The 14,446-nt window shown below is 39.9% G+C and overlaps 1 protein-coding gene across 7 annotated transcripts in view; it reads right to left on the bottom strand.

The window, feature by feature from the left end:
* Positions 1 to 6,708: 6,708 nt before the first annotated feature.
* Positions 6,709 to 14,446, bottom strand: part of LOC102005326 (zinc finger protein 271-like) — a 39,513-nt gene continuing 31,775 nt past the window's right edge. For all 7 annotated transcript variants that reach the window (XM_013509230.1, XM_013509319.1, XM_013509375.1 and 4 more), the window contains one exon: positions 6,709 to 9,264. In XM_013509230.1, the coding sequence (XP_013364684.1) occupies positions 7,322 to 9,264 (1,943 nt within the window). In that variant the 3' untranslated portion in view covers positions 6,709 to 7,321. The remainder of the gene's footprint in view (positions 9,265 to 14,446) is intronic.

Here is a 14,446-nt window from a genome sequence, read left to right as displayed (position 1 = left end):
AAGAAGGAAGGTAGGGGTCTTGGATTTCAGGGCCACTCTTTTGGCCTCCTCCTCTGCCAAAGAATTTACTAGAGCCTCAAAAGAGGTTCCTTTGATGTCCTGGCACATGCGCCACTGCTATTTCCTCTGGGAGCTGGAGATTGTCAAGGACTTGTTTGATTAATTCTCCATGGACTAACTTTTGTCCTTTGCTGCTAATGAGCCCCTTCTCCACCCAGAGCTTCCCAAAGGTATTAACTACTCTGGTGTACTTGGAAAGTGTGTTGATGGTTCCCTCCCTTTCCTTAAGATACTTTAAGTCCTGAGTCAGGGCAAAAAGTTCACAAGTTTGGGCTGACTATATGTTTGGGAGTCTCCTGGGTTCAGCTATAGAGTGATCTCTCCCATCAATAAGTCAATAGCCTTTATGTTGTTTCCCTTAAATTACTTGTGGAAGCCCATTTATAAATAAGTGGTTTTCTGAGCAGAAGGGAGTCTCCCAAAGATCAGGGTTAGTTTTTGTTTGGCAGTCTATTAGATCTAGCAGTGGTGTTCAGTTGATGTTGAGGTTCTCCTTAAGACAGGAGGCTAGATTTCATGCCTCATCAATGATTAGGGTTAAGTCACCCTCTCTAGCAATATTGCTTCATATTTTAGGATTCAAGAGTTAGTAAACCATCTTCCTACTCTCTGATTTGGGATAGCCTGCATCGGATGCAGGGTGCTCACGGTTGACCTTTCCCCAAAAGTGAGCATCCTGCTTTCCTCAGGATGGCAGTGGCAGCCACAGAGTGGATGCACTCAGGCCATTCCCTGGTGACAGGGTTTAGGAGGTAAGAGAGGAAGGCCATTGGCTGGTGGCTTTCTCCATGTTCCTGTGTGAGAACTCCCAAGACTGTTCATTATCCACACTTATGAAAAGGTGAAGGGTGTGGAGGATCACGTGGATGGCTGTCCTTGAATGAAGAGCATTTGACCCTACTTCCATGTTTCAATATGTACAGAGCTGACTAGGTTATTGCCTTATCCCCTCAACTGGCCTTAAGCAATTCAAATGGGTCTAGCCAAGGTGCCGATGTGTAGTCTTTGAAGCAATATGACAGGTAGTGATGCCTTGCCTATAGCTCCAAAGTAGTATGCATGAGGTAGGCTAAGTGATGCCACATGGTTGAGCTTCGAGAAAGAGGCAATGACATCTCAGAGCATGACAGTTATGCATCAAAACTGAAGCACTGACCCCAAAAGACTGGATATTGCCCCAATCTGTGATATGCACATTACTGTCTCTGCATATCCTTCTTTCTGCATAATGCAGAGGTGATTTCGGGCCTCCTACCTAGCCCAGTTCACAGCATCATGTACTTCCTGCCTTTCTCTCAGTAACTCATCCCTGAGCCACTCCCTCTTCATGAATTAATAAAACCTGGGCTCAGCCCTGGATTGAGGCCTCTGTTCCAGTTAGCCATTATTCTGACTGGACTTAGGATCCCCTTGGCTTCCCACCATTTTAGCTACATATTTGTGTCTTTATTTGCTCCATGGGTTGAACTGGAAGTAGTAGATTGGAATTAACTCTCTAGAATTCCAATAACTTTCCCCTAGGATTACAAATATAAACTTTACAGACTTCAACAAGGTCCAGGAAGGGCTTTTTATGAAGGGGTTTCTCAAAGGATGGCAGAACCAGTACAGGGTCCTAGAACAGTATCTCCTTTATATCTTTGAATTGTTGTATTTCTTCAGAAGTCAACAATAGGAGGTCAGAGATTTCCTCTACAACCTCAGAGAACAGATTCTTAGCTTTTAAAGCATAAGCGTTAATCCAAAGGTGACAGTATCCAGTCAGACCTAGGAATTTTCTGAGCTTCTATTTGGTTGTTGGTAGCGGCAAACTTATGATTCTCTCTATTCTTTCTGGGCTAAGCCTTTTTTCCCCCTACTTAACAAGTGCCTCAAATATTTTACCTCTCTCCACAATTTGTAATTTTTCCTTTGATAGTCTAAGTCCTTGTTCCCTGAGACAGTTGAGGAGGGAAACAGTAGGCTCCATAAGTTCTCTTTGGTCTGCACCAGAGAGTAGTAAACCATATTGGAGGAGGCAAGTGCCATGGGAAGATGTGAATTTTTCTACTACCTGTTCTAAAATATAATGAAACAAATGTGGGGAATCAGTAAATCCTTGGGGAAGAACTGTCCAATGGTATGTGTTATGGTTTGTGTTGAGATGTCCCCCCAAAACCTCATGAGGCTGGGGGTGGGGTGGGGAGGCATTTCAGAGGTGGCTGAATCTAGACTTTGTGATTGATTCCTAGTGCAATGCTGGGATTAAGGGTGTGAGTGCTACACCAGCCTTAAGGTAGATAGCCTGCATAGAATATAAGGGAGGGAAAGAGGCTTGCTCCTCCCTTTTGCTCTTCTTGCTTTTTCTGCCTTCTGCCACCATGAACTTGCCTCCTTGCCTTGGAGCCAGCTGATTACGGACAGAAACCTCTACAAACTGTGAGCTAAATAAACCTTTCTGTCTTTAACTTTGAGTGTCAGGTATTTTGTCCCAGCAATGAGAGAAAAGTAAATAAAACAGTATTGTTGTCTCCTATTTGTTATAGGGTCCTCTCATGAAAAGGCAAACAGGTGTCTATTGCCTGGGTCCAAGGGACATGGCCAAAAAGGCATCTTTGATATCTACCATGCTAAACCATTGGTGGCCAACTGAGATTTTGCTTAATAGAGTGTAAGGGTTTGGGACCATTGGGTGTTTAGTCTTAACAATTTGTTTTATTGCCCATCAATCCTGGACCATATGATAGGAGTCATTTGCCTTGTGCACCAGAAGAATGGAGGTGTTATAGGAGGACATACAGGGTTCGAGGAGGCCATCCTGTATTATCACCACTGGCTTGAGTTATTGGGTTAATAATATCCCTTAGTTATTGTATGCTGATCAGGCCCACAGCCTCCAGAATGTATGGATGGCGAAGGCTTAAGTAAATGAGACAACTGAAATTATTTCAGGGCTCCAGAAGGTTCCAAACCCTCTAACAGAATTTGCAATTCTTTAGGTTAAGACAAAAAACTTCTCTGGGTGGCCCATATTTATTTGGTTTTCAAACAAAGGAGGGGCATACTGAAGAAAATGTGGGAATCTGAGAGGAATCTAACAGGACCTTGGGAGATAGTTTCCCCAAGTAGTAAATTATGTCAATTGGGAGAACTACCTTTAGATTGGCATTTAATGTAGGAATGTGGAGCCTACAGCTGCAGTCTCCTTTTAGTTAACTGAGTTGGAGCCACACATCCTCAGCTGTGGCCTTATCTGTCCTTCGAGGTATCACAGCTTCACAGGCCACACAGGCCTCAGCAGTGACCAGCGACCCATAGAGGCTCACTCACTATGAGTACGCTGCCCAGCTCCAGACAAGTTGCCTAGGCTTTGGACAACTCACAAGTAAACACGGAAAGCCAACTTGTTAATATCAAATCCTGCTCAGAGCTGCTTAGTAGTAGTCTCCATCATTGAGTCCCATTCTTCCCTTCATACGAATAGGGTACTGTTTCCTCCTATCTCTCCAGAGGTTTTATCTGGATGGTAAATGGGGTCATCTTAAGTCTCCCACAGTTCCCCTCAGAGGCCCATACAGAAGATTGAATCTCTTTTTCTATTGCTGGGGTCAGAAGATTTAATCTTACTTATAGACTCTTTTTAGTGACTTGCAGGCCCAGTACCAATTCAGCCATCAAGTTCCTTCCACATAGATTTATACCAGCCTCTAGGACAAAGAAATTGTATTCGGGGTTATCAGCCCTGGAAGCCCACCTAGTGTCCTTTAGAGTTTTACCTGGGAGTCCCTCCCCTTTTATCCTGGACACTAGCATTTGTTCTTGTGATTAGATGAGTCCCCCAGGCAGAAGGCAAATTGAAGACCGGATGCACCTGAATCAATTAAGAAGACCATAATTTCCTTGTATGGTTTTACCTCTAAATTTATCAAGGGTTCCAGGTAGGACCCAGGGGAGTAGTATAAGAGCTTCTGACCTCCCTAATCATCCTTCTCAAACATCATGAGGGGGATTGTCTCTTTCTCCTTTTTCCATTCTAGACACTCCCTTTTATAGTGTCCAGTCCTGCCTCACTTAAAACACCCCACATTTTCCTGTGTCTTTTTTTTTTTTTTTTTTTTGGTTTTTCTCCGGTACCGGGAACCGAACTCAAGACCTTGCACTTGCCAGGCAGGCGCTTTTGCCGCTGAGCTAAATCCCCAGCCCTCCTGTGTCTAATTTCATGTTTTCTTTGTGTCTCTTGGGGTTTCACCTTTTTTGAGCCCCAGAAGATTGTCCAAAGATGGAGAGAATAATTTTAGCCTTTTGTTTTTGCTTTTCCTCATCTGTTTTTATGTACACCTTTTGTGCCTCTCTCAATAACTCCTGTAAGGGCTTATCTTTCCATCCTTCTATTTTCTGCAACTGTTTGGGAACATCCGGCCAACTGTTGGTGACAAAATATAGTTTTAACATACCTTGTCCTAAGGGAGCTGATGTATCTAATCCACTGTAATTTCTCATCTGAGATTTGAGCCTCTTTGAAAACTTGGCTGGCCCCTCTGCCCTTTCCTGTTGTACACCAAATGCAAGAGCAACATTCTTGGGGAACTGACTCATTGACTCCCTGGATTATGGATTTTCTGAACCCCACCATATATCCCCAGTGCACCTCAATATCATGCTCCCATTTAGGGTCCTCACTGGGATACTTGGTCTGTGATCTATTTCCACCAGATTTCAGGAGGTGAGTCTGTTCCAAGGCAATTACTGCTACACTGCAAATCACCCCTTTTTCCATTCTTGGGAACAGAATTCCCAAGATGGACATAAGTTTGTGGTCAGAGGAGCTGATGAACTTGTTCTGTCACACCATATGGATCCTCCAGTAGGGGTCGCAGTTCCTCTTTAAAGTTTCTAACCTCATAGCTGGTTAAACATGTGTTTACAAATCCAATTTTGTCCTGCTCCTAAAGGAACTTCCCTGAAAGGAAAGAGGTGCTGAGTTCCCTCTGGTTTCCTCTGTGATCTCTGAGGAAATGGAAAATGTTGAATATCCCCCTGGCACCTTTCTGGTTCCCTCCTGAGCTGAGGATAAGGATAATCTCTCCCTTGATACGGGCTGTGGTCGCTGTGCCAGGGCTGAGGCATCCTCAGCAGGAGCAGCCTCAGTTGGCACTTGCTCCTGTTGGGATGGAGCCCACAATCCGGAATGCTGAGGATTATAGGCGGGAGGCAGAGACTGCAGAAGGTCCCATGTGGGGGACCAGAGTGGATCCTCATTTCTTATCAGACACTAGGACCTTCAAAGGAGAAAAGGACAGTTAGTCCCTGTTGTCCACACAAAGCATAATGTAGTTCCTTCTAAGATTCTGGGTTTTTTCCCACTAACATTGAATTAATAATTCACATACCCAGTCCTCCTCCAATCCAAACCTTGCCAGAAGACAGAGGGGGTGAGGATGCAGTTTTCTGTCCAAAAAAACCAGCAATAAATAATCATTTGAGCTTCTTGTTTTTCATTCATGGGTTGTCACCCCCAATCTTCAGCATCAGTCCAAAGGGACAACTAGGGGGTATGTTATCCCTTGAGGCCTGTTTCCCTTTCCTGCCCTGATTGGGAGGCATATTTATGTACCATTCTGTTTGTTTTTTGTACCAGGGACCGAACTCAGGATCTTGCACTTGCCAGGCAGGTGCTGTGCCACTGAGCTCTCTGGCCCCTCCCTTTCTGTTTATTCCAAAGTTGAAGCTCAATCTCTAGCATCTGCTGAAATGTCATGCTGTCAGTTATTTTTGGTTTCACCCCAAACCTTTGGTCACACACAAGATCTTCTCACCCAAGATCCCCTTGAATTCACCTGAGGTCACCCTGAGACAGGAACATCATAACCAGACCACCAAGGCAATACTTGGCTGCCCCCACAATTTTTCTTACCTTGGCCCATGCACAGACTTACCTGGTTGTCCAGTTGTTGCCTCCCTTTGGGGCCCCTTTTGCGTTGTTAAGAAGCCTTTATCAGGTCCTCAGCCCAGGGACATGAGCTATCACTCTGGAAGTCACTTCAAAGGAGGCTGTAGGACATGTCTCCTCTGACAGAGATCCTATGCTCTGTGGGCTGTGGCCCCACATTGGGCACCAAGTTTGTTGGGAATAATATCCCAGACTCAATTTTTAGTGCCAAAAAGAATGCACCCAGACACAGAACAAGATATTCTGATAAGGCAGTTTTAGTCTTTCTTCTGCAGAAGAAAACAACCATGAGGTAATAGGAGCCACTCCCATGGAATAAAGGAAGGTCAGCTCTTTTATCCTAATATAGGAGGGATAGCTGGCCTTTTCCCCACTGGCTGGGTAGAAGGTTCACAATCTGTCCTGATTGGCTATATTTACTAGGAATCATTATATCAAAGTTACCATTTTTGTTCAAAAGATGACTATATGCAATAACAGAAAAAATCTTCACACCTGATATCAGGAAACTTCTTAAAATTCTGTTTCATGTATTTAGCAGATGTGATTAAATGGTAGTGAAGAAGTAATTTCAAAGCAATGAAGTTTATGGGCTGCATTATTGAGAGGCAAATAAATCAGCACTTGCTGTGTACACCACAGGACCTTGCACAAAATCATGCTCACTAGGAAAACCAAAACTAGACCAATAATAAAAACTGAGAAAGGGGGCAACAGAGTTACCTTGTAAGTTTAATACCAGAATGGCATAGTATGTTTACACATAAAAATTTTATACACAGATAGAGTAGCATCATCAAAGATAGGACTCTGGTTGTCAGGGGATACATGTTCAATCATTATACTGATTAAGATACGGAGATTTAAGTTTTTACCCCATTCTCTAAAATAACTGCTGATAAACAGATAGAAATTTGGACTTACTAAAGCTTTAAGATTCTAAAACTAATTCATTTCCTTGAGTTTTGATTGAATACCTCTCCACACTAATTTTTAAAATACATATATCCTACATTAATGTTATTAAGCATTTTTTTTTACAAAGGTACAACTCTCTTGTGGATTATATCTTAATAAAAGACTGGAGGTTTTCTTAAATTGTATTACATAGGAATTTATTTTTATTGTTGATTACTGACATTCTGCAAAAGTACTCACATTGAAGGTTTTCCACAACTCCAAGAACTACTCCTTCAAAATTTTAATTTTAGTAGTGACTGAGATCTGAGCTAAATTTTCACTATAAGAATTGAACTAGTTTTTTTTTTGCTCATAGCTTTTTAAAATAATGTACCGTAACTGTTGAACATTGATTAAAACCTTTCATATCCATCAATAGCATTCATAGGATTGTTGTTCTGGCATAGTATCTCTAGTACTGAATAAAGTTGGTGTATGTGCTAAAGTTTCTTCCACACTCATCCCATTTAAACTGTCTTCCCCAGAATGTAGTTTTTCATGATTAATAATATCAGAGAGTTGGTTAAAACTTCTTCTGCACTGAACACACTGGTAGCACTTTTCCCTAGTGTGGATTCTCTGGTGTTCAGTAAAACCTGTGTCTGTGCTGAAGGTTTTCCCACATACATCACATTTATATGGCTTTTCACTAGTGTGGATTCTTTGATGATTAGTGAGATCAGAGCGCCGACTAAAGTTTTTGCCACAATGTTCACATGAATATGGTTTCTCCCCAGTATGGATTCTCTGATGCAAGATAAGAGCTGAGCACTGACTAAAAGCCTTCCCACACTCATTACATTTATATGGCTTTTCCCCAGTGTGGATTCTCTGGTGTTTGGTAAGGTCTGAGTTTTGACTGAAACTTCTGTTGCACCATGTGCATGGATATGGTTTTTCTCCAGTGTGAATTCTCTGATGAAGAATAAGGTCAGAACTCTGACTGAAGGCTTTCTCACAACTATCACAATGATAGGGCTTTTCACCAGAGTGCACTCTTTGATGTTTAGTGAGGTCTGAACTTTGACTGAAACTTTTATTGCACAGATTACACACATATGGTTTTTCTCCAGTGTGTATTCTCTGATGCTTTATGAGATCTGAACGTCGACTAAAACTTTTAGTACAATCAGTACATGGGTAAGGTTTTTCTCCAGTGTGGATTCTCTGATGTAGAATAAGGTTAGAGCTCTGACTAAACGTTTTCCCACATTCCTCACACTCATAGGGTTTTTCACCTGTATGAATTCTGTGATGTTTCACAAGATCAGACCTTCGACTAAACATCTTATCACACTGATTGCAAGGGTAAGGTTTCTCTCCAGTGTGAATCCGTTGGTGATTAATAAGATCTGAAAGCCTACTGAAGGTTTTGCTACATTGATTACATGGATAGGGTTTCTCTCCAGTATGAATTCTTTGATGGAGAATAAGAACAGAGCTCTGATTAAAGGCCTTTCCACATTCATTACATTTATAGGGTTTCTCTCCAGTATGGATCCTTCGATGTTTAATAAGGTCTGAGTTTTGACTAAAACTTTTGCTACACTGATTACATGGATATGGCTTCTCCCCAGTGTGGATTCTCTGATGCAGAATGAGATCTGAGCTCTGACTAAAGGCTTTCCCACACACATCACACTTATATGGTTTCTCCCCAGTGTGAATTCTTTGATGTTTTATAACATCAGAACTCTGACTAAAATGTTTGTTACACTGGTTACATGTATAAGGCTTCTCTCCAGTGTGGATTCTCTGATGCTTAACCAGGTCTGAGCGCTGGCTAAAACTTTTACTACAGTGACTGCACTGATAGGGTTTTTCTCCTGTATGGATCCTCTGGTGAATAATAAGATCTGAGCTCTGACTGAAGGCTTTCCCACATTCATCACACTTATAAGGTTTTTCACCAGTGTGGACTCTTTGATGTTTAATAAGGTCTGAGCTCCGACTGAAACTTTTAACACACCAATTACAAGGATAGGGTTTTTCCCCAGTATGAATTCTTTGATGCAGAACGAGGGCCGAGCTCATTCTAAAGGCCTTTCCACATTTATCACATTCATATGGTTTCGCCCAGTGGGTTCTTTGGTGCCGAATAAGGCCTGTGCTACAAGTAAAGCTTTGGCCACATTCATCGCAGTTATGTTGTCTTTTTTTAAAGAGGTTCTGATCCTTTTCATTTGATTTATCCCCAAATTTATAGAATTCTCTGCCTTCAGAATCCTGCAGAACATCCTCTCTGGAGTTGCCAAATTCTTCTGAAAATGATTCAATTTTTGCTGTAATTTCTTCTTCTAATGCTGGTTCTCCATCTGGAAAAATAATGCAAATGGAATGCATTTATGTACTATAAGAAAGTTTTAGGTGAAACAAACCAGTGTATTTACCCCATGACAATTTACCCCATGACAAAAACCAGTGTATTTACTCCCATGACAATATGGGAGTGCTCCAAAAATAGAAAGTTACCTTCTGAGAGGGTAATTGGGAAGAATCAACAAGTAATGGATCACATTAATCATTTATAGAGGTTACTTAAAATATACATTCTATATGATTGTCACAGGAAATCTTGGAAGATAGATGTTTACTGTGATTAGGAAAGTGTGACTAAGTTAGAGCCAATAAACAAGCAATTTATTAACATATGTAAGGTAAGAAGTGTAAAAGTAGCCTAGAAAAAGGAAAACAAGTTGGTTAGGCCTTATTTAGCTTTGTGTAGCTATTTGGGCTAAATGGTATTGATGAAAGAAATGAAAGTGAAATCAAATCTCTTCCATTCAATTGGATCTTCTGTATTCATTTTTATAAACTCCTGACAGGAGTTTCATTTGAGAAAAGTTTTCCCTCCTAGGGTGCCAAAGTTTCTTTACTGCACCTTACATCCACTGCAAAAGAACTCTGTGACCTTACAGTATCACCTTGAAATGGGTCTAAAGGTGGCAGACCACAGGAGGGACTCATAGTATAACAGCTGTTTCCATTTTTACTAAGCATCAGTTACCCTGCTCTCTACCTCCCAGCAAACCAGCCAAAGTTATAATAATTTACCTAGTTTCTGTGTCTAATGATCACAAATTTCTCTCCTTTTATGAATCTCTGCAACTTGTCTAAAAGGTGTGGAAACTTTGGCCTACCCAGAATTTTTGTGTGTGTGGTACTGGGGATTGAACATAGGACCTTTGTGCTGAGCTATATCCCCAGCCCTTATTTTTTGAGACAGCGTGTCCTTAAAGCACTAAGTTTCCCAGGCTGGGCTTGAACGTGCAATTCTCCTGCCTCAGCCTCCCACCAGTGTGGACTCTTTGGGATTTCTCAGCTGGGATTACAGTACTTGCTGGCCCAGAATGAATCTTAATTACCAACTGTTACAATGGGATGAACTTGAGGCTAACCACTAAATTGACAAATAGTTAGAAGCAAGAGAGTTGCTACAATTGGGCATCATTTGGACCACTTTGAACATGTTTCTTAGATTTGGTCTATAACCACCTCCCCAATGCATACTCACTGATACAATAAAGTGGAAAAACATTTATTGTTCTTCTGACTGTATGCATAATTTGGTGAACATACTTGCTACTGAGTCCTACTAACTTCCTTAAAGTCTTTTAGGACCTGCAAGGCCCTCATACTTCCTCTTCCAGAAAGCCATGTCTCTGTCAGCACCCCCTCTTTGTCACTAAAACTGCTACAAACTAAGACATCTGGGATTTTATACTTCCTGAAAGATAAGTTAGCCTACAAGTCTCATGGCCTATGCAAAGACATATGACTTCAGGATGAGGGACAAAAGATAGTTTATTATGGCAATACGAGTAGACAGAACAGTGGCATTTGACTCGGCTCCTGAACCCCAATTCCCACATATGATACATGCAGTAAGTTGCATTACAGGAGAACCCTGGGCCTAGAAGAATCCTGACAAACCAATATTTTATAAAAGGTGCTAAAGACAAGGGTCCTCTACTTCAATGATAGAGACAGTATCATTGTACTCAAAGGCTGCTTGTCATACAAAATTTTTTAAAAATAATCCAAAATGAAGGAAGTCAATGCCTCTGTAAGATACACAGAAACACAACAACCCATAGAGGATTATCTCTTAGCTCTAACTTTAATAGAAATGAAGGAAACCAGAAAACAAAGAAATACCACCCTTCAAGTGATGAAAGACAATTACTGCCAAACTAGAACTTCATAATAAGAGAAGATGCTTTAAAGAAAAGTTAAGATATTTTCAGCAAGGTGTGATTGCCTAGGCCTGTAATCCCAGCTATTTGGTAGGCTGAGGCAGGAGAACTAGAAGTTTGAAGTAGTCTTGGCAACTAGTAGACCCTACCTTAAAATAAAACTGCAAAGGGCTGTAGCCTAGTGCCATGGCATTTTGGTTATTATGCATCAGGCTTTGGGTTCTAGCTCTAGTAAGGTAGAAAAAAAACAAAACAGAAAAAAATTAGATCAAAGCAAAGAAAAGCTTTTACCAGCAGACTTGCACTACAAGATATTCTAAAAAATTTTTCAAAAAAGAAAAAAAAAATTCCAAATGTAAGCAAATTAGTGAAAGAATGAAGACCACTGAAAAAGTAAAATATCTGGGTAAATCAAAATGTGTACTGACTGATTAAAGCAACATCAATGTTTTATGGCATTTATAATATTATATGAAATTAACACACGGCAAAAACAATACTAGAGGATAGAAATAAACAGAGTTAAAATCCATTGCTAGTTTTAAAGTCTGCAAAGTCTTTTACATTGTCCTAAAAGTAGTAAAATAAACTGTAATAAATTTAGCATGTGTATTAGACTTTATAAGGCAGCCTTTACCAACCATAGTTCTACAAAACTATACAACAAGAAATTAAAAAAAAAGAAAAAATGACGCTGGGATACTATCGGGACATGTGCACACCCATGTTCACTGAAGCAACATTCACAGCAGCCAAGAGATGGAACCAGCATAGGTGCTCATCAACAGATGAATGATAAAGAAAATGTGGCATATCTATTCAATGGACTTTTATTCAGCCATTAAGAATGGAATTATATAATTAGCAGGAAATATATGGGACTGGAGATCATCACATAAAGTGAAGTAAGCCAGACTCAGAAAGACTAAGTATTGTATGTTTTCCCTAATATGTGGAATCTAAAAATGATAACATGAAAGTAGAAGAGAGACTATTGTTAGACAAGGGAAAGGGAATGAAGGGGAGAAGGCTGTGAGGGAGATGATTAGGTGAATCCCAAGAAAGAGATGTTAGTTATATCTTTAAGAGATCATGACATTGACATTAATTGACTGAAGTGAAAATACTTCCACTACACTCCATTAAATAAAACAGCAGGTTACAAAACAAATTTTTTAAAAATGATGCTTGCTTATGTAACTCAGTGGTAGAGCATGTGCTCACCATATTCAGGACCTGGGTTCAATCCCTAGCACAAAATAAATGAAAAAAAAATTTAAATTGAATTAACCCTTCAAAAAAAAACCACCAAACTAAAGTTATTTGAATGACTATTTTCATAATTCTTCCAAGGATGATACACAGTTAATTACATAGTAGATTTATTATCAGAAATAGTAATCCATAATATACAAAGACACTAGGTGTCTTAGAGCATTGGGGCTTACTTTAATTCACTCACAGAACCACATTTGAAAAAGGCTGTGATAAGATAACCATTAAAATTACAATAAAGGAATGTACAGCACATTAGGTTAGTGTCGCAGACCTGTAATCCCAGCATTCTGGGAGGCTGAAGCATGAGGATGGAAAATTCCAGTTCAAGCTGGGGAATTTAGGAAGACTGTGCCTCAAAATAAAAAATAAAAAGGGCTGGGGGTATAGCTCAGTGGGAAGGCCCTTGGAGTAGACGCATGCACATGTGCGCACATGCACGTGCACACACACACACACACACCCCAAACAAAAAATCAGTATAAATCAGCAAATAGGAAAAAAAAGTGGAAAAACAAGAAACTTGACACTGTAAAATAAGACACAGAGGGAGAAAATTAAAAGAAAGAAAATGAAGCAGGTGGGACATTTATATTTAAACACAGCAATTATGTTATATTTAAAGTGACTACTCCAATAAAAAGCAAAACAAAAACAAAATAACAAACCTTCAGCTAACAAGTTAATGGTTAAATATTAAATGCTTTCCACAAGGGAACAACGCAAAGACACTCACTGTTAGCACTGCTATTCAACATTGTACCACTTCTGTTTATTCCTAGGCAATGCAAGAAAAAAAATGAAAAGCCATATAGATAGATAGATAGACAGATAGATAGATAAATATATCAATCTATATATATCAGTCTATCTCGTTGCGGGGACAAAATACCGAACATTCAAATTAAAGGAAGAAAGGTTTATTTAGCTCACATATTATAGAAGTTTCTGTCCACAGTTGGCTGGCTCCAAGGTGGGGTGGCTTGGCAGAGGGGCATCACAGAGGAGAAACAGTTCACACGGGAGAAGACAGCAAAGACAACAAGGGAGGAGAGAGACAAGCCTCTTTCTGTCCCTTATACTGTATCCAGTCTACTGAGATTAGGGCAGTGTCAGTCCAATCAGAAGACTGATCCAGCAGTCACCCACCCTTAACTCTAGCACTGTGCTATGAATCAATCATACATTCTAGATTCAGCCACTTCTGAAAAAACTCCACCCCTAAGACTGCATGAGGCTTTGGGGACATGTAGACACAAACCATTATACACACACACACACACACACACACACACACACATATCTAAAGAAAAAGTTAAACTGTATTTACTTAGAAAACACACACACATAAAATCCCTAAACTATTTTTTAAAAACTATTATTTACAATGAGTTTAATAGAGTAATATATAAAAACTAATTATATTTCTATATATAAGCAATGAATACTTAGAATAAAAACTTTAAAATATTTTTCAGATGCACCCAAAAATGAAATACTTACAAACTGAGCAAAATATTTACAAAATCAGTAAAATGAAAATTATAAACTTTGCTAAGAGAAACTAAAGATCTAATCAACAGAAATATATACCATTATTTATGCATAGGAAGATGGTCGTTTGTCCCAACTTGATTGATGGATCCAACACAACCCCAAAGTCCCAATTAAGCTTTTTTGTAGAAATTAACAAATTATTCTACGTTTCAGCAGAAAGGTTCAGAAAAATCTAAACAATTTTGAAAAAGAAAAATAAAGCTGCTTTTTTAATTTCAAGCTTTACTATAAAACCATAGTAATCAAGGCACTGGCACAAGGAGAAACATGTTCATTCATGGAATAGAACAGAAATAGATGCAAAAACATGTGTACAAATGATCTTCCAACAAAAATGCCATGATAATTCAATGGGATCTTTTCAAGAAACAGGGGCTGGGGATTTAGCTCAGCGGCAAAAGCGCCTGCCTGGCAAGCGCAAGGTCGTGAGTTCGGTTCCCGATACCGGAGAAAAACCAAAAAAAAAAAA

This window comes from Chinchilla lanigera, unplaced genomic scaffold, assembly GCF_000276665.1.
Source record: "Chinchilla lanigera isolate Chin_1 unplaced genomic scaffold, ChiLan1.0 scaffold00001, whole genome shotgun sequence".
Taxonomy (NCBI): domain Eukaryota; kingdom Metazoa; phylum Chordata; class Mammalia; order Rodentia; family Chinchillidae; genus Chinchilla; species Chinchilla lanigera.
The sequence above is the reverse complement of the archived record's forward strand: the minus strand, read 5'-3'. Positions and strand labels throughout refer to the sequence as shown.